This window comes from Emys orbicularis, chromosome 3, assembly GCF_028017835.1.
Source record: "Emys orbicularis isolate rEmyOrb1 chromosome 3, rEmyOrb1.hap1, whole genome shotgun sequence".
In the NCBI taxonomy this organism is placed as follows: Eukaryota; Metazoa; Chordata; order Testudines; family Emydidae; genus Emys; species Emys orbicularis.
In genome coordinates this window covers 122,164,309-122,182,947 of record NC_088685.1, presented here as the reverse complement: position 1 = coordinate 122,182,947, position 18,639 = coordinate 122,164,309, and the positions used below count along the sequence as shown (strand labels likewise).

Here is an 18,639-nt window from a genome sequence, read left to right as displayed (position 1 = left end):
CTTAGATGGCTACTTGCTGAATTGGAAGAGAAGTACATCAGGCTGCACTGCTCCTGACGAACCCCTGTCCCATTCAACTGTCAACAACTGTCAACATTTTGCCATTCCATCAGGGGCTGAACCCCATTTTTTCTGTGATGCAATGGGCATTATATTTTTGTGTTAATCATTTCCAGCATGTAAGAGCAAATAAGCTAAGGAACCTTGGACCCAAATGGCTGGCATACTGAGAAATAGTAATTGTATACAGAACTAGCAACTGAACCTAGGAGGTAGCACTGCGAATTTGGGGCTGACCTAAGAAAGGTTGGCTACCCATCTCAACATCTAACTTTCCTTCCTTTATAAGAAGATCAAAGCATCCCACACGTATTTTGGTGAGAAAGTACTATACTATACTTGGTATGGTCTACGGGGATTATATATTGCTTCAGAAGGTGAACATAGTGACATCTTTCTCTTTTCCCTCTGCCCGGGGTAAATTTCACCTACAGGTGCACAAATCTGTGCGCCACAACAGAAATGTTTTCCAATGGACTAGGCACCAAAATTCCACTCTTCAGAAAATAGATTCTCAGGCTTTGAGGGCAGAGTTTTGTACATTTGCTCCTGAAAATGTTAAAAACTGTTGACCAAGTTTAGGGGTGATGTTTTGTACGCTGGAAATTATGGCCTTCTCATTTATCTCTGATCTCCCATATACATGCACCTCTTCATGAACATTAAAATCTGCATTTGGTTAAAACGGTTGTTCTTTTGGCTGGGAGTAGCTTCTATACCTTTTCCAAAAAGGAAAGAGAGGCTACAGCTGAATACGAAAGTGCTCATTTCAGCAGCAGGGCCAGCTCTAGGTTTTTTGCCGCCCCAAGCAACAACAACAAAAACCTCCGAGAATGCAACTGCCGAAGCAAAAAAAAAAAAAAGAAAAGAAAAAAGGAAAAAAACCTCGCGGAATGCCGCCCCTGGAATTGTGTTGCCCCAAGCACGTGCTTGGTTTGCTGGTGCCTAGAGCCGGTCCTGTTTAGCAGACATAGGAGGTCTCAGGTTCTTCAGGGCCCAGTGCTTTTTGTTTATTTTAAACGTAGCAAACGCAGCCATACACAGTAAACAAATGACTTATTTTCCTTGTTTGCATTGCTGTTCTAGCTGTGTTGGTCTCAGGATATTAGAGATAAGCTTTCAAACTACATGCAGCTCTTCTTCATGTCCTGAAGAAAAGTTTGAAAGCTTGTCTCTTTCACCAACATGGGTTGGTCCAGCAAAAGAGATTACCTCACCCACCTTGTCTCTCTATTATTTAGCTTGGTCATGTTAATTTAGGGACCCAGATCAAATTAACACATTTCACCCTTGTGTTTGTTATCAACGTCAGTTGGAACTAGGGTTTCCACCTTTCTGCTGGGCAAACCTGAAGTATAAAGTCCTGCCTTATCCCCTCTTATCAAACCACACCCGATATGCAAAGCCAACTCTATCCCAATGGAGATGTAGTGGAATTTGCCTCCTGGCCACTGACCAGATGACAGCTTCTCTCTTTGTCCTCTTTGCTCTACTTAGTTGGCTAGAGGAACTTTTTAATTTCTCACCCATTTTCTGGTTTCTTTGTCATGCACCTTCCTCCTGACTAGTGCATTGCATTTCAAAGCTCCAGAATCTTTCCCTCATTATACTGTGGAGATTATTATGGTATCTGAATGCTGACATTGTATTACTTTAGCCTTGCAAAAGTCCTGAGGGGTAGGAAGTTGTTATTATCCCTTTTTTACAGATGGAAAAATTGTGACAAAAAATTATGATGCTAACCCTGAAAACACTTATCCATAAATTAACCATGTGCACACATGTTGTCAAGGGACTACTTATGCACGTAAGTGCTTGCAGGATCCACGGCTAAGTGACCTGCTTAGGGTCACAAAGGAAGTCTTGTGTCTTCACCACAAGACCCCCTTCCTCCCAGGAAGAAGGCTAAGGAGATTAAGGCCAGGTCCACAGTAGAAATGTTTGCAGGTATAATAATGTTGGCTAGGGATGTTATTTTTATGTCAGCAAAAGCCCTAGTATAGGCACAGTTACACTGGGGGGCGGGGGGATTCTTTTGCTGGCACAGCTGATTTCGTTTCGTGAACTAGTGTAAGCTGTAGTGGTTACAACACATTTTTGCCAGTAGAAGCTGTGTCTGTACCAGAAAACCTTTTCTAGTGTAGTCTAGACCTAACAAAACAGACTTTAAAAAAAAAAAAAGTCTGGAATAAAGTTACTAGAACTTTCAAAAGAACTTTTGCTTTTCTTAGGATGACCAGATGTCCCAATTTTATAGGGACAGTCCCAATATTTGGGGCTTTTTCTTATATAGGTGCCTATTACCCCTCAACCCCTCTCCTGATTTTTCACATTTGCTATCTGGTCACTCTAGCTTTTCTCCCACCTTCTCTTGCATGGGGAATCAGTTGTACTTTAGAAGAAAAGTACTTTAAAAAAAAGATTTTATTTTCAGAGCAAAATTCCCAGTCATTTTCTAATAACTGTATTTTTAAAACTTTCCCACCCCCCAACGCCTTCTGCGTGCTGCTGAACAGCTGTTCCCCAGCGTGCAGGAGGCACTGGAAGGGAGGGGGAAGAGTTGATCAGCGGTGCCGGCAGACCCCCTGGAGTACCCTTGTGGACCCCCAGGGGTCCACGGACCCCAGTTTGAGAAACGCTGGTTTATTAGTTGATTTTGCGCATGAGTCATTGTTGCTCAAGACAGGAATTTCTGAATCCACTGAAAAATGCACATTTATAATTTGACAGAAGCCTGGGGAGCTAGAACTTCCACGGCGGGAAATAAATCAAAAACATAAATTATGATTGCCCAAGAAGCTAGAGGTACAGAAGGAGAACTGATTGCGTAGGAGCTTAATGAGCAAGAGTGAAGAGACACTTCATGCATAACAGCATCTTAAAACATTGCATGCGAAAAGCATTTGCCGAGCTCCTCTGAATCTTGCTGTAAACGATTCCCCAATTATACACTGATGTACTGAATTATTTAGGGTCATAGGAGCCATTCAGTCATTTACCTGCTCTGTCTCAACAAAATTAGACACGTGTCCATCATCACTGACCCCTCGTATGTGAAATCTGGCCCCAGCTCGTTCGCAACTGATCCGGGAAATGAGGCAGACTTTCGCCTTCTTGTGAGAGGCATAGAGAGTGTGGATGTCCACTATGCCACAGATCACTTTTAGCAGCCAGTCGGAGCAGTTCACCTGATTGTGTTTAAAGGGCACATGCAGCAATTGGTTCCTGCAAGATTCAACAGAGCATAGATTCATTTACTCAAAAAATGAGAGAGAGAGAAACAAGTTGCACCCCACACTGTTCACTAATTAAAGCTTATAATAGGAGGTTATTCCTTTTTTATTCTACCTCACTTTATCTGAAACTAATAATTAATAGATGACAATCCTGGTGAAGGCCATAATTCACAGAAACTGAGAGATTTTAACAGTGTGACAGCCAACATACTTCAACATACAACAACATTAAAAGGTTCTTACCTAAATTACTGTGTTGTCCAACTAACACTTTCAGGCAGTGCTGCCTGGAACCTGGTCTACACTATAGTTCCAACAGGCTTTAAAATTGGTTTAGCAGAACTTTTTAAAACCTGTTGGAATTTTGGGGGAAGTTTTCCCAGCATAGACCAGGCCTAAAAGTGAAAGGAAATGTTACAAACTGAGTTTTGCATGGTTTACAATGGAAGTATTATCTTTGTGTTATTTTTATTAAGCAAGCCAGTCTGTGACCAGGTCTAAGAGGCATGCATAGTCTCTCCAATGTACTTCCATCAGTTATCAGCAATTCCCTATTACAGTTACTATACCAGTGGAATCCTACTAAAGATTTGTGCTTCACAGAGCAAAGCATTGAAAAAGGCGAAGAATTATTCTACTATTTTTATGTAACATAGCTAAAAACCAGCTACAAAAGAATTACATTTTCTTCCTTCCTTCCACATAAAAAGAAAATCTACCCATCTTGGAGATATACCTATCTCATAGAACTGGAAGGGACCTTGAAAAGTCATTGAGTCCAGCCCCCTGCCTTCACTAGCAGGACCAAGTACTGATTTTGCCCCAGATCCCTAAATGCCCCCCCGGATTGAACTCACAACCCTGGGTTTAGCAGGCCAATGCTCAAACCACCGAGCTATCCTTATCCAAGGCAAACTCCAGTAGGATTTATTTATTGCAGTTCATGTTATATGGTCCACAGCTAGCACTGCCTACAGTGAAGGTTGCCTGACACTTTCTGTTATAAGAACCTTTTTTCACCTGTTTTTATTTTTTTTCCAAACTTTGGAAATTGGGGATGAAATTTTCCATACTAGTGGCCTAACTTGGGTTTTTTAAATTTTCATATTATATATAATGTTTCACATATTCATTTTAGAAATACAAGGGATCTTATGTCAGACAACATATAAAAGCATAGGGCTTCCACATAAACGAAGACTGATCTAGCAAGACACAATAGATTGATACAGAAAGCAGATGTGCCACTGAATTCAAATATGTATCTTATGAGAGCAAACTATCAAGAGAAAGCCTTTAACAACTGTATATATTGTACTATTTCTATATTAAAAATAGACCTCTAATTTGGCAGTTTAATTCTGTTGGAACACAGCTGGTTTGCTGTGTCAGCTGTTCCATGAGGAAGGCACACACAACACAGTTGAAACTGGGTTTTATATTTCACTATTCTGAACTAAACACCATTTATCAGGTGAAATCACATCCCAGCTGGAGAGATTATTTACCAGATTGAATAGCTCTGCCTTATCTATTAATCATCTATTACAACCCTGTTCAGCTATTGATATTTACCTACTGCCGGCCACAAGAAGTATTTCACACTAGCAGCACCTTTAGGTGTAATTCTGACAAATTATTACTTTTCACATGCATTATATAACGTCTTACTTATTTCCACTACAGTTTAGCTTCCTATGTGACTTCCTATCATAAACAAACAAACAAACAAACAAACAATACGGGATGAGGGGGATTGGAGCACCCTATCAAAACTGGTAGGACAAACAAATTGAACTTCCTCTGCAGCGGGCCCACATAGGAAGGATCCTTGTTTCTATGTATTTTTTTCCATTCAACCAATCTTTGCTGCAGTGAGACATATTTTTTACTTTGTTTTTAAAATTGTGTTACTCAGTAAATAAAATAAGTGCACATCAACATATCAGAGGAGTTAGCATATGTGCAATGGTTTGATTACAGTAAGTTGCAAATTAATTGATTAACATAGATATTTGCAATGTAAAAACTAGGGTACATTACTGCAATGTTAATTTAGAGACTTTAAACCCACGAGAATTAGGAAATACAACATAATACAGCAGAAGTGATGTATGAGCACAAGTACAGGTTTTTACCACATTAAGAACGCTTGTTAAACAAATAATTAAAAAAAAAACACCTTGGGAAGTAAACTACTTATCTGCACTTACACTGTATACAGTAAATATAGCAAATATATTTTTTCTTTCTAGAAAAACCAGAAACTCCAATTATTAAATTTGCTTTTGCAGCTGGGTTACATAAATAATCTAGATGTTATTGGCTAAACCCTGATTAACCATGAATCTGCCAGGGCGCATGCCCTGTAAAGTAAAATGTTAGTTAAGCAAAACGTATCTAGGTTTAAATCTATAGCTTTATTTTTCTTCGGGGTTATGTGAAATTGAGAGGGAAGCTGGGCTTGACGAAAGACTTGGAGATAACATGAAGTACTAACCAGAAGAAGGAGTTACCAGATTCATAGTTGTTATCACCCTGCTTCTGGGCCCGCACTGTCAGGTCAAAGTTTGAGCCTGCATTTGGCCAGGAGAAATAGAACATCCCAGAGTTCAGGATTTTCTTAAGGGCATTAACACGATCCTCTTCCTTGGTTTCTTCCTGGAGGGGACAGAAATCTGTTGCGGTGATTTTGTAAACTTCAGCATCCAGGATTTTTCCCACCGATGTACAGCCTGTCACCAGGACCAGAAAATGCAGCCGAGTGTTACCTAGAAGGTGACAGTTATATAAGAATTATATAGAAACACAAGCTACGCCATTCCAAATCAGCCCAGCGATCTGTCATGTCTGCTCTCCTGCCTCCAGCCATCAGTATCTCCTGCTTCAGAGGAAGTCAAATAAAACCTATGATGCATGTGGCTAACATGAGATCACAATATCTACAAGGATAAGTTACAGGGGAAAGTTAAAAAGACAATGTAGTTATGACACACATTTAATAAGCAGCAACATTTCACAGATTGTAAACTTTTCTACTCTTCCCTCTGTTATCATGAAAGTTGGCCCTGTGCAGAGGCCCAGGACAAAGCCTATTTTCAGGGTTTAAGTGGGACTGGGCCCTGGTGCTGGTTCACTGCACGGGGCAAATTTCACCCTGGCACAGCAGGCAGTTTTCTTAGTGTGCAAAGGGTTTGTTTCAGGTGAAACCCTGCGATAAAACATTAGTCAATTACATTGAAGCTTTTAGCTCAAACAGAGTAATAAAATGTAAATATCACCCAGGCTGGCAGAACACAGTCCCGTTTACTCATATAAGGCGGCTCCTGAAGGCTTTTGTTCCAATTAGCATGAATATAATGGGTTAATGTACAGAAAGATTGAGGCCTTGTCTACACTACACAGTTTTGTCCACAAAAGGCAGCTTTTGCCAACAAAACTGTGGAGGTGTACACACAACAATGCTACTTTTGTCGGTAAAACTCTCCTGTTTTGCTGACAAAATAAAACCACTTCGACGAGAGGCACAAAGCTTTTGGTGGCAAAGTTAAAGCGACAAAGTGTCAGTGTAGACGCTGCCGTTCATTATGTCAACTTAACTGGCCTTCCCCAGTATCCCACAATGCCCGCCGTGACCACTCTGCTCACTGTTGTGAACTTGGCTGTCCTGCCGGCATGCGCCCCTTCCCTTTCAAAGCTTCAGTAAGTTCTGACAGCTGAGCATGTGGCTCTGGCAGCAAACAGCAACTTGGAACCCTGCTCTCCCCTGCACTAGGAACCCAGCAGCAGGCAGGCTGCTGCTACCCGCGCAGAAGAGGGGAGGGACTGCTGTGCTGAGCCAGGATGGGAGGTGGGGCCTGATGTGTGTGGGGGTGTCCCGCTCCCCCTGCCTCAGGATTGATTGCTTCCGGCTGCAGTCTGAACTTAAAAAGACAGCATGCCAACACACCCACTCTCCCCCAGCACGAACTCCGTCTCTCTCACGTACACCCTCCCCCAACATACAATCTGTCTCCCCTCCCCCCACCCGACACACACACACTCCCTGTCACACACTCTCTTCCTTCCTCCTCCCCATATACACTTCAGTTGAAAAGCAGCTAGGAATCTACTAGGATGCCCATGGAACAATGGGCTTGAGAAACTTGCATCATGTGACACTGTACCTGCCCCACGAGGCTTTGCAAACCCTTCCCAAAGCACCTTGCGGCCAGTTGCACAGTGGGATAGCTACCCACAGTGCACTGCTCTCTGTGTCGATGCAACAGCTGCTAATGTGGATGCACTCTGCCGACACAAGGAGCATAGAGTGGACATGCAACAGCAGTTTAATTAAAGTGGTGTACGTCGGCATAACTTTTGTCGACAAAACTCTGTAGTGTAGACATAAGTCTGTAGTAGGGAATCAGGCTTTTGATAAAAAGGCGTCGAGCACTTAAACTCCCCTTGCATGGTGTCAAGTATCAGAGGGATAGCCGTGTTAGTCTGGATCTGTAAAAGCAGCAGAGAGTCCTGTGGCACCTTATAGACTAACAGACGTATTGGAGCATGAGCTTTCGTGGGTGAATACCCACTTCGTCGGATGCATGTAGTGGAAATATCCGGAGGCTTGTATAAATACGCAAGCAAGAGTGAGTCAGGCTAAAGATAACCTCGATAACGATAACGAGGTTATCTTTAGCCTGACTCACTCTTGCTTGCATATTTATACCTGCCTCCAGATATTTCCACTACACGCATCCGACGAAGTGGGTATTCACCCACGAAAGCTCATGCTCCAATACGTCTGTTAGTCTATAAGGTGCCACAGGACTCTCTGCTGCTTTTAAACTCCCCTTGACTCTTATTTTCAGACATCAGATCAGGGGAGAAAACCTGTCTTAAGGGGAATATCTGGGGAGCCCAGAACATTTGTGTGGGACTTCAGCATGAAGCATGAGACGGTTTGCATCTATTCATGCTATTCTGCAGAGTTTAGTTCACAATAAAGGCCAATGTAGATGGTTATTTATAAAAAGTGATTTTCATAGTGTTTCTTTCTGTCAACAAGGGTACACCATGTTCCCATTCTTGGGGGGGAGGGGGCGTTGTTAGGCACATATGTTCTATTTTCTTAGCTAGTACTACAGCTTTGAGCGTTAGAAATGGTAATAACCCTATATTTTATTCCCACTTACTTTGCAACTGACTATGCATAATTATAAAGGATTAAAACCAGGAGATTACATCATTTAGCTTAATGCTTAACCACACTTGATCACACACTATTCTGTGGCATCTAATAGAGAAGATCCAGAAAAATATTCCTTGTTCTGGGTTGCTTACAGAGTATGAGCCAGTTCCTCACCTGGTGTAAATCAGTGTAGTGCCTCTGAAGTCAACAGAGCTATGCTGATTTACATCAGCTGAGAATCTGGCCCACAGTGAGGAGTTTGAGCGCAGCATTAAGTGATCCTGTAAAGAAACACAAATATACACAAATAAACACAAATTGTTATAGTCAGTTTCAGCATGAGGGAGGTGGCGGTGACAAACTGATGGCTGTGTGGTGGGTGTGACAGATATGGCAATTTCCGCCAATATCTTTGGGAGATCTTACTGTATTAAGTTTATGTATCATTGTGGGCCAGGGATTGTATATAATTCCATGGGGGAGGATGACCACCACTCCTTCAGGAACTAAGAATAGTGGGGCAAATTCACTCAGGTAGTCAATTCTCCAAAGAAGTACCATCACTTGAAGAGGCTCGCATATACTAGTTCAAACTGGATTCTCCAGAGACCAAAAGACAAAGAAAGGACTTTTGGATAAAAAGTCTGAGTTTAAGCCGACTCAGAGACTTCTTTCTGATCCAGCAAATGAACAGGACTTTCTGTCCAGGGGAGGCCCCAATCCTTTTTGGGGAAAAGTTGGAAGGGCTTTGAGGCCCCATAAGACTGGGTGACTTCTGGTAAGCTTTTAGCATGTGTCTATGTACTTCTATGTTTTTATGTTTTCTCTATAATGCTTTCACCTTAAGAATAAATATGCCTGCTTATAAAGAACGGTGTGGCAATTTGTGACTGCTGGCAATTGCAGTTGTTCATAGCCTTTAAAGAGAAATCAAAGCACAGACGCTGGCCTGTTTAGGCAGTCTGGCTTGCTGGGGATATCAAGCATCAGCAGGAACCCTGCAAACCCAGTCTGCAAAACCCCCGCTCAGGAAGGAGAAAGATGCAGGTTTCTGGTTACTGCCCAAGAGAGGTGGTGGCCGAGGAGCCGGGAGCCTAGAGAAAATGCTCGAGGGACCACAGAGGGGAAATACCGGTGCAGTTGCCCTGAACTGTGACAATAGGAATGCTGAGACAAAAGGGATTTTAGATCTAAAACAGGATCTCATGCAAAAGTTTTCACTGGTTGCTGGGATCCTAATCTTTTCTATAGGGATCATAGCCAGAAGGGATCTGAGGGGAAAGGCAGTGTCAGACCAGGAAAAATGAAGTTCAAATCTAATAGTACTTTAAAAAACAAACAAACAAAAAACAACGGTAGCAGGGTGTATTGTGAACAGCCCATTGTTACTGAAACATCTGCAAACGTGAGGGGAGACGCTCTGACAGTCAACACCAGGTGCTGCATACTTATCTTTAAAGTTGTATGCAGTGGTGGTGTAACCGCGTCGGTCCCAGGATATTAGATAGGCAAGATGGGAGGCTTGCTGCCACCACGGGCTGTGTGGACATGCCCAAAGTTATGCCAGCCAATGCACCACCCTGTGGAGCCACCAGGATTGGAAAGGTGCAAAGATGGCTTAAAGCCACGATAGCGCGCCCCAGCTGTGAGCTTTAGATGCATAGCACAGAATCTAGGGCAAAGGTGGGCAAACTACGGCCCGCGGGACCCTCCTGCCCGGCCCCTGAGCTCCTGGCCCAGGAGGCTAGCCCCCGGCCCTTCCCCCGCTGTTCCCCCTCCTCCGCAGCCTCAGCTTGCCCCGCCGCCGGCACAATGCTCTGGGCGGCAGGGCGGTGAGCTCCTGGGTCAGCGCAGCTGCAGAGCCCGGCCTGACCCGGTGCTCTGTGTTGCGCGGTGCGTGGCTGCCTCCAGCCGAGCGGCACGGCTGTAGCACCGCCAGTCACCGGTGCTCCAAGTAGCGTGGTAAGGAGGCAGGGAGCGGGGGGCTGGGGGGTTTGCATAGAGGGCATGGGAGTTTGGGGTGGTGGTCAGGGGGCGGGGGTGTGGATAGGGGTCGGGGCGGTCAGAGGGCTGGGAACAGGGGGGTTGAATGGGGATGGGGGTCTCGTGGGGCGCAGTCGGGAAGAAGCGGGGGTTGGATGGGGTAGCGAGGGACAGTCAGGGGACAGGGAGCAGGGGGGTTGGATGGGGCAGGGATCCCAGGGGGGACGTCAGGGAACAGGGGGGTTTGGATGGGCCAGCAGTCCGGGGGGGCCGTCAGGGGGCCAGAAGCGGGAGGGGGTAGATAGGAGGTAGGGGCCGGGCCATGCTCCCCTCCCGTAACCGGCCCTCCATACAATTTCCAAAACCCAATGCAGCCCTCAGGCCAAAAAGTTTGCCCGTCCCTGATCTAGGGTGACCAGATATCCCAAAATTAGATGCTTTGCCTTATATAGGCAACCTATTACCTCCCCTCCTGATTTTTCACACTTACTATCTGGTCACCCTAACAGAATCTAACCCAAGATATTTCACTATTTCTTTGCCAGAGATATTAGCCTATTTTTTTTAAAATATGAAAGCATCTGAGATGTGCAACCCACCCTGGGGCCCCAGATGTTTGGGGAGGGCCTCATCCTGTTCCCACTGAAGCACTGTGTCTAGAAGACAGGTCATTAGCTGGTCCACACTAGATGGGAACCTAGGGTTAACCGAAACCAGCTAACATGTTTTTAAACATTACTTGCCCTGTCTACAATAGGTGTGATGTCCTGTTTAAAATCATGTTTGTTAACATCCTATTTTCCTAGTCTAGACGTGGCCCAGTGATTTTGCCACCAACTGCAATAGGAGCTAGAGCAGGCCCATGATATGCAGTTTAAGGAGGGTTACCATATTTTAGTTTTAAAAAAGGAGGACACTCCACGGGGCCCCGCCCCAACTCCACCCCTTCCCCGCCCCCAGCCCTGTCCCAACTCCGCCCCTTCCCCAAAGTCTCCACCCCAACTCTGCCCCCTCCCCTGAACACTCCGCCTCCTGCTCCTGCCCCTCCCCTGCTTCCCGCGAATCAAATGTTCGCGGGAAGCCTGAAACAGGGAGGCAGCAGGTAAGCTGGGGCTGGGGCTGGGGCTGGGGCTGGGTGCGGCGCGGCCCAGTCCGGCCCCGCTGGCCGAGCGGCTCCCTCCGGTGGGCGGCCGGCCGGCCCAGGCCAAGAGGCTCTGGCCCCGGCGTCTCCCGCCCGGCTCGGGCCCTGGGGCGCCGGCCCCCGGCCGAGCACCCCCGGCCGAGCACTGCCGGCCCCGGCCCGGCCCCAGCCCTGCACCGCCGGCCCCGGCCCCACACCGCTGGGCCCTCCCTCCCTATTTTCCCGGACATGTCTGGCTTTTTGGGATTTCCTCCCGGACGGGGATTTGAGGCCCAAAAAGCCGGACATGTCCGGGAAAATTCGGACGTATGGTAACCCTAGTTTAAGCACTCTCTACTGTAAGGCTTCTGGTTCTCTGTTAACTTTAAAGGTATTAGAAAAACAAGGTGGGTGAGGCAACATCTTTTACTGGACCAACTTCTGTTGGTGAGAGAGACAAGCTTTCGAGTTTACACAGAGCTTTTCTTCAGGTCTGGGGAACTTACATGTAAGCTCCCAGCCTAGGTCGATGGACTTGGGCTCACCGGGCCTGTGCTACTGAACTAATAATAGCTGTGTAGACATTGCAGCTTGGGCTCTGAAGCTCACACCGCCCCCCACCCGCCCTAGGCATCAGAGCCCAAGCTGCAACTTAGACGTGGGGTCTGCACAGCTATTTTTAGAGTACTAGCCCTGCAGGCCCAAGTCTGTCGTCCCAGGCTGGGAGGGTTGCTCTGCCACAGGCTCTGTAGACATACCCTCTTAGGCAGCCCTGAAGGCCTCTCTAATTTACAGTAGCCTCCCAAGGCTACATTATGGGGCACAGCACACCCCAGACTCTCCAGTGCTGTGGCCCCTCCCATCCAACATGTCACCTACACCAGAGCTTGCAAAGGGGTCCCCAGGAGGCAGCCTTAAGGCTGTCTCACAATGCCTGTGCTGGGGGAATCCTCACCGGACGGATATGGAGCTTTGACAGTCCTAGGCCACTCTGGCCCTTTTATGTGACGTACAGGGGCCAGAGCGGAGGTAAAGATCTTGCCTCTCAAGCTTTCAGAAACATGCACAACAATAAGAATGCTATCAATACAATACCATTCTTAAACTATAAATCATGTCTCTTTCAAGCCTGGAGTTAGGCATGGCCTCAAAACCACCAGTCTCCATCCATGAAAAACCAAGCCCTGAGAGACAGACTTACTGTACTCTCCACCCTTAAAAAACAACAACATTCAACTCTTCTTTTTCAGGGTTCAGATGCTTCGTGGGTCACCAGCTAGTTTCCCATGCACATTTTGATGCAGCTTCCTCCATACTTGCTCCACCCCTTTCCTTCTTTGTCAGCACTTTCAGCTTAGGCTTGGAAATGCTCTTCTCTCAGTTCTAAGAAAACTTGCTCCCCATGTTATCTCACTCCCGGGCCTTTCCCCAAGCACTGGTTGCCAATTCCCCCCCCTCCAAAGCGGTCTCTAATTACATCTGGTGCATTTGTGATGCGAGCCTAGACTGAGCTATGTCCATTCATCATTTCACTTAGACATTTTGCTGGACTGAAAACACAGTCCCAGAGAATAAAACAAAAGCTTTATTTACCCAAGCATGCTGTCTGAAATACCATCTTGTGTGGCAATAGTAGCATTACCAGTTGCAGGGCCAACTCCTCTAGTTACCATATTTACCAGAAGCAGTTAGGCCAACAAGTCTGATTATAACAACTGTGAGTACATCTCATTCTGAAGCCAGCAATAAATCAAAATCCAACTTCATTTATTTCCAGTTAAAATTTTTTTTTTTTAAATGTGATTCCTCTTCTGGTATATATCACTTCAACTAAGTAGTGTAGACATAGCCTTAGTTTACACTGCTAAATCTATTTGTTGTTGTTAATATGCAAGATACTTCTATGTTAACAAATTAAAAACTGATTTTCTCTGTTTCTGAAATTTACAACTGCTAATGTGCTGGGTAATTATTGATTGACCGGGTGAAAATAAAGCATTTATCTAACAAGATTTTAGAGGAGGGTTTTCTAGGCTCTAAACAATTTCACTTTTATTAGCAGACTATTTCCTACTATGTGAACTGATGACAACCCGGAATTCTCACGGGATCATGGTTTACAAATTTTCCTGAGCCACAGATTGGCATTAATGCTGTGATATTTTGCCAGCAGAGAGGGAATGGCTTCAAGCCACGGAACTTACTGTAATTATGAGGGGAGAGAAATGAAAATAAGACACACGCTGACATCCCCGCAGGTCCATATGGTACTTTCCCCAATTTTTTATTTTCAAAATAGAGGAATACTGTTAGCCTCACTAGCCTTAACTTTTCACATGTGTAGCTCTCTATCCATTTTATTTCTGTCATAATATTTTACTGTTGTATCTCTTAGGATTCCAAATAAAACTCTGATTGAAAAAGTGCAAATAATTGAACTACCATATTAGTATAAATCACATCAAAACTACATGATTTGTTTCATTTTTTGATCCATCTTGCTGCATTAGCATTGTGCACATGTGCGAGGAACCAACTTAGGAGGAGCTGAACAGCAGTCAGAAGGTTTATGCTTGTTTTACTGAATACACAAGCAGGAGAATTAAAAAGCTACTGCAGATGTGACAGACATTTGTTGCTTTACCAAATGTAACTGGCTTCAAGATTAGAAGAAAAAAAATTCTACAAGGCAGACAGTATTCCTTTAAGATCAGAAGAAAAAGTAACCCTGAATCAATTCCTTGCAATTTTCATTTGCTAGCGGTGCTAGTCAGAAGCAAACCTTGTACTCAGGGGACTGAATGTACTCTAATTGTGGCCAGCCTTCATTTGTGGCCAGGAGGTTCCTTGCACACCTATGGAGGGACAGGCCAAAATCCAGCCCTATTTCTCAAAACAAAAAATCTTAGATGAGAAAAGAATGCAAATAAGCTGGAAGAAAGAGAGGAAAAATATGGTAAAAGTCTCCTTTATATCAACATCCCAGGTCAGTAGCAGAAAGCATATTACATGCAGCTTAAACAGCTACAGAGTGCTTGATACACAGAGCCAGCAGAAAAGAAAAGCAACCCAGAAAAGGAAACCTTGAAGAGTAATCAAAGAGCTCCAGGTCTTAATATGTACTTCACATTTGCACAAGCAACAATGCCAGCAGTGGACCTTTTAAAGTAGCTCTCGCCTTAGAAACCCTGAATCTTCACTTAAATTGCTTTTTAAACAAAAATTAGAATTTACTTTACAAGTGGGTGAAATCTACATTCCTGCTTCATTCCAGCCTTCACAACGCACATGTGGAATGACATTTTCATCACTACAGCGCTAACAGGTGTTTAGGAACACAGAAGCAGCCATAATGGATCAGACCCTGGCCCATCTAGTCTGGTATCTTGTCTCCCACAATGGCCAGAACCAGATGCCTCAAAGTCAGATATAGAAAATAAGAATATTTGAGAAAGATGGAGGAGTCCACTTTCCATGTTCACTTTCAGGGATAATGAGATAAATTTTGAACACAGTTATCCTGGTGTAAATTTGATGTATAGTAACTGAGATCATTATGTAGCCCAGTGGTGAACCATAATAATCATAGTTGGCTTTAAAGAGGACCTTTAAAGCAAATGGGAAAACTCAGCTATTCGCAGAAATATGTGCTGAATGCTGTGTGTGGGAGGGTGAGTCTGGGAGAACATTCAGCAAGACAATAAGACAAAAATTTTATACTTTTTGTTCAGCTCCTATGAAATCAGCTGCCTTGACCAAAGTTCAGTGAGGATACCCCAGGAAGCATAATTCTGGAACATAGCTGATAACAATAAAGTGGCTGCTGTATTAAACCTGCGTATATGACTCTTGTTATTCATTTTCTCCCACAGTGTATGTCATAGGTTTCAAAGCTTTCTATTATGAAATACAGTAAAAAGGAGAAACTAGTCAATTCTCATTCTCAATTCACATTGCTGTGAATACCTCAATCTACTCCTCTCTCTTTCCTTTTGCAAGTGAAATCACCACAGTTTTTCACTCTCGTTATATGAAAATCCCACAACCCAACCATCTCCTCCTATTCAGTCTCCGCTATATTTCAAGATAAGGTGACCAAAGCTGGGCACCGGACTCCTAATGAAAACATGCATCTCTGCTCGATAAAATACAGTATTTTTCAGAATTTTTTTTCTAGCCTTATGTTATTGCACCCAAGTATCCCATTTTCTTTTGTGAACTGCAGTTGTCCACTGGGCTTCATCAAGCTATCTTCGCTGACAATTTATACAGCAACTATCTGTATCGAGGGTTCTATTAATCTCCATTTTAATGGATACGGAATTTAAATTTAATTTTTAAATAAAAAACCCTCCTCACACAGACTTACAGACTTTGAGACCAGAAGGGACCATCACGATCATCTAGTGTCTGACCTCCTGCACATTGCAGGCCACAGAATCTCACCCATCCACTCCTGTAATAGACCCATAATCTATTTATATGGCTCCCAGCTCTATGGTAGCCAAGTGCCTCACTGTCATCAACACACATATCCTCACCCCTTCTCTGTGAAGTACTATTATCCCCATTTTACAGACTGGGAGTTGAGGCTCAGAGAATAAGCGAAGTCTGTGGCAGTCACAAATAGAACTCCAAATCCCAACCCAGTGTTTTAACCACAAAACATTTATTTGTCCCTCTAAGCACTGATGCTAGACTTTAAGGAGGCAATTTTTAAAGGCACAAATGGAAGCTGGGCACCTACCTGCCCTTTGTGCCTGTGAAAATCTCTTACATTTTAGCATATGTATATATACCCATACACAGATAATGTTTCTCAGAAGAGAAATCTGTTATTTCATCAAATAAAGCAACCCCCATAGTTGATAGTGTCCAGAATTTACCTTATACAGTACACATATCTATTACTGGCACTACTGCATCTGAACAGTGTGCTGTACAATACCATAAACCCAGCGTTCACATACTGCTTAAAATAAACATCACTGCTAAACCTGCCTTGAGAAGCAAAACCTTGGCTGAAGCACAGCACAGAAACCTTCAGCTGTTAATGCTATTACAGCTCCTCCCAAACAAAAAGAAAACGGGGAATCTAGTGAGTCATCCAAATTGACGTAAGTGCACATGAGTGAATGCTGTCATTTCTGGGAAACATTAACTTTGTGAGCAGCTTCACAGAGTTCATCAGCATTCTTGTGCAAAGGCAAGGCAATGTAAAAAGCAGCCTCTATTCTCCTCTCCTTGGCAGGTAGAAATGGAGTACACTAAACTTCTGTAGACAAGGAGACTTAAGACTTGTACTGATCCCTAAGTACTGGTATTTACAGGTTAATTCATTGCCCAGAGAGCTCCCAGACACATTTTGAATTTCCTACAAAAGACTGTTTCTCAGCTTGGCAAATACGCTCTTTTGTGTATGCCTTTGAAGAGTATTTTCAAAATATTTTTCGCTAATTTAGCACTCAGAAAAGGTGCTGATTTGCTTGCAGGTTTCCCATAGTGACCAACTGGTCAAATAGATCACTCTGTCACTGCCTATTCCATAGGTTCCTGAACTTTGGTCTGCAAACCACTGGTGCACTGCAGAGAGCTGGCTGGTTGCATTGCGCTGCTCTCCTTGTTTCCTGCTGCTAAAATGCATTAAAAGAAGTGAAAAATACATTAAATATCTTCCTGTTGTCACTATTCCATGGAAGCAATTGCTGTAGGGATTGTGAAGTCACGTATTTGGGACCAGAGAAAAATGCTACCCCAACTACCAATGAGAGACCAGGCGCGCAAATGACATTCTCTCTCTCTAATCTCTGTAATCTGCCCTGGGAAATGTTTGGGAACCTTTGGTCTGTTCTATTTAAGTACAGCCCTCTGTGGCTTTTTTAAAGAGATCTATGCAAATATAACTTGCAGCCAGTCCTTATTATCAAGCCATTAACAGAATTTTTGGCAATCTCTCTTCAGAAGTGGCTTTGAACAGGAACAGTACAGAGGTAAAATTCTGACAAGATAGAGATGCACTGGCAGAGATCTACAGGGGGAATTTCTCAGGTCATGGTCACCAGAAATAACTAGATTTTCTCAAAAAATAAATAAACAATGTGAGGAAACATAGCAGTAAAAGTCTGAAGAAAGGAAAAATAGGTATTAACACACAGCTGCCATATGTTTATCCCCTATGAAATTATTATTAATACAACATTTAATATGACGGTTATAGGGACTTCATAGATTTCATAGAGTTCACAGATTTCTAAGGCTGGAAGAGATCATTACATCATCTAGTCTGACCTACTGTGTATTGCAGTGTATCACAGAACTTCATCCAGATACACCTTTCTTGAGCCCAGTGACGTCAGATGACTGAACTGTTGTGTGTCCCAGGCAGAGAACAGGAGGGACTGAGGTGCCACCTGTGACTGATTTAGTTCCCATCTGCAAAGAGGGAACTAGCTATAGCAATGGTTTGAACTGCTTGTATTTATTCGCCACATCCCTTAACTATCACAACAGCAGGTTTAATTGAACTCCTCTCAGGAATGCCAAGAAAAATGGACCATACACTCTCTATTTTATTTTCAAGAGCATGAACAAAACTGATATTCAGTTTAACCGAATTGCTCAACTACCCCACAAGAAACTGAACAAACCAAACAAAAAATCCCCTTCTTGTTTCAAGTAGTGAGATAGATCTGCAGGTTTACACTGTGATATAGAGTATTCATCTGTAAGTAACTGCTTCAAATCCATCCCAAATTGTAGTAGATGGAAGTCATTACCACCTAACAGCTGGTCAGTGTCCTATATGAGCTAGGCTATGTCTACACAACGCCACTGCAAGGTCTCCTTTGTAGCCACTTTATGCCTGCGGGAAAGAGCTCTCCACCCTCAACGAGCAGTGGCAGCTGTGTCGGCGGGAGACGCTCTCCTGCCAACATAGCGCTGTCCACACCAGTGATTTTGTTGGTGAAACTTATGTCGGTCAGGGGTGTGTTTTTTCACACCCCTGACCGACAAAAGGTTTGCCGACAAAAGTGCTAGTATGGACAAAGTCTAAGTCTAAGTCTAAT

General features: G+C 43.9%; 1 protein-coding gene across 1 annotated transcript in view; it reads right to left on the bottom strand.

Annotated features, from left to right (window-relative positions):
* The window catches only part of SYNJ2 (synaptojanin 2), an 81,060-nt gene that overhangs the window by 48,706 nt on the left and 13,715 nt on the right, over positions 1-18,639 (bottom strand). Inside the window, exons 3-4 of the mRNA XM_065400942.1 lie at positions 5,797-6,067; positions 3,060-3,285 (exon numbers count right to left, since the gene is read on the bottom strand). Of these exons, the coding sequence (XP_065257014.1) occupies positions 3,060-3,285; positions 5,797-6,067 (497 nt within the window). The remainder of the gene's footprint in view (positions 1-3,059; positions 3,286-5,796; positions 6,068-18,639) is intronic.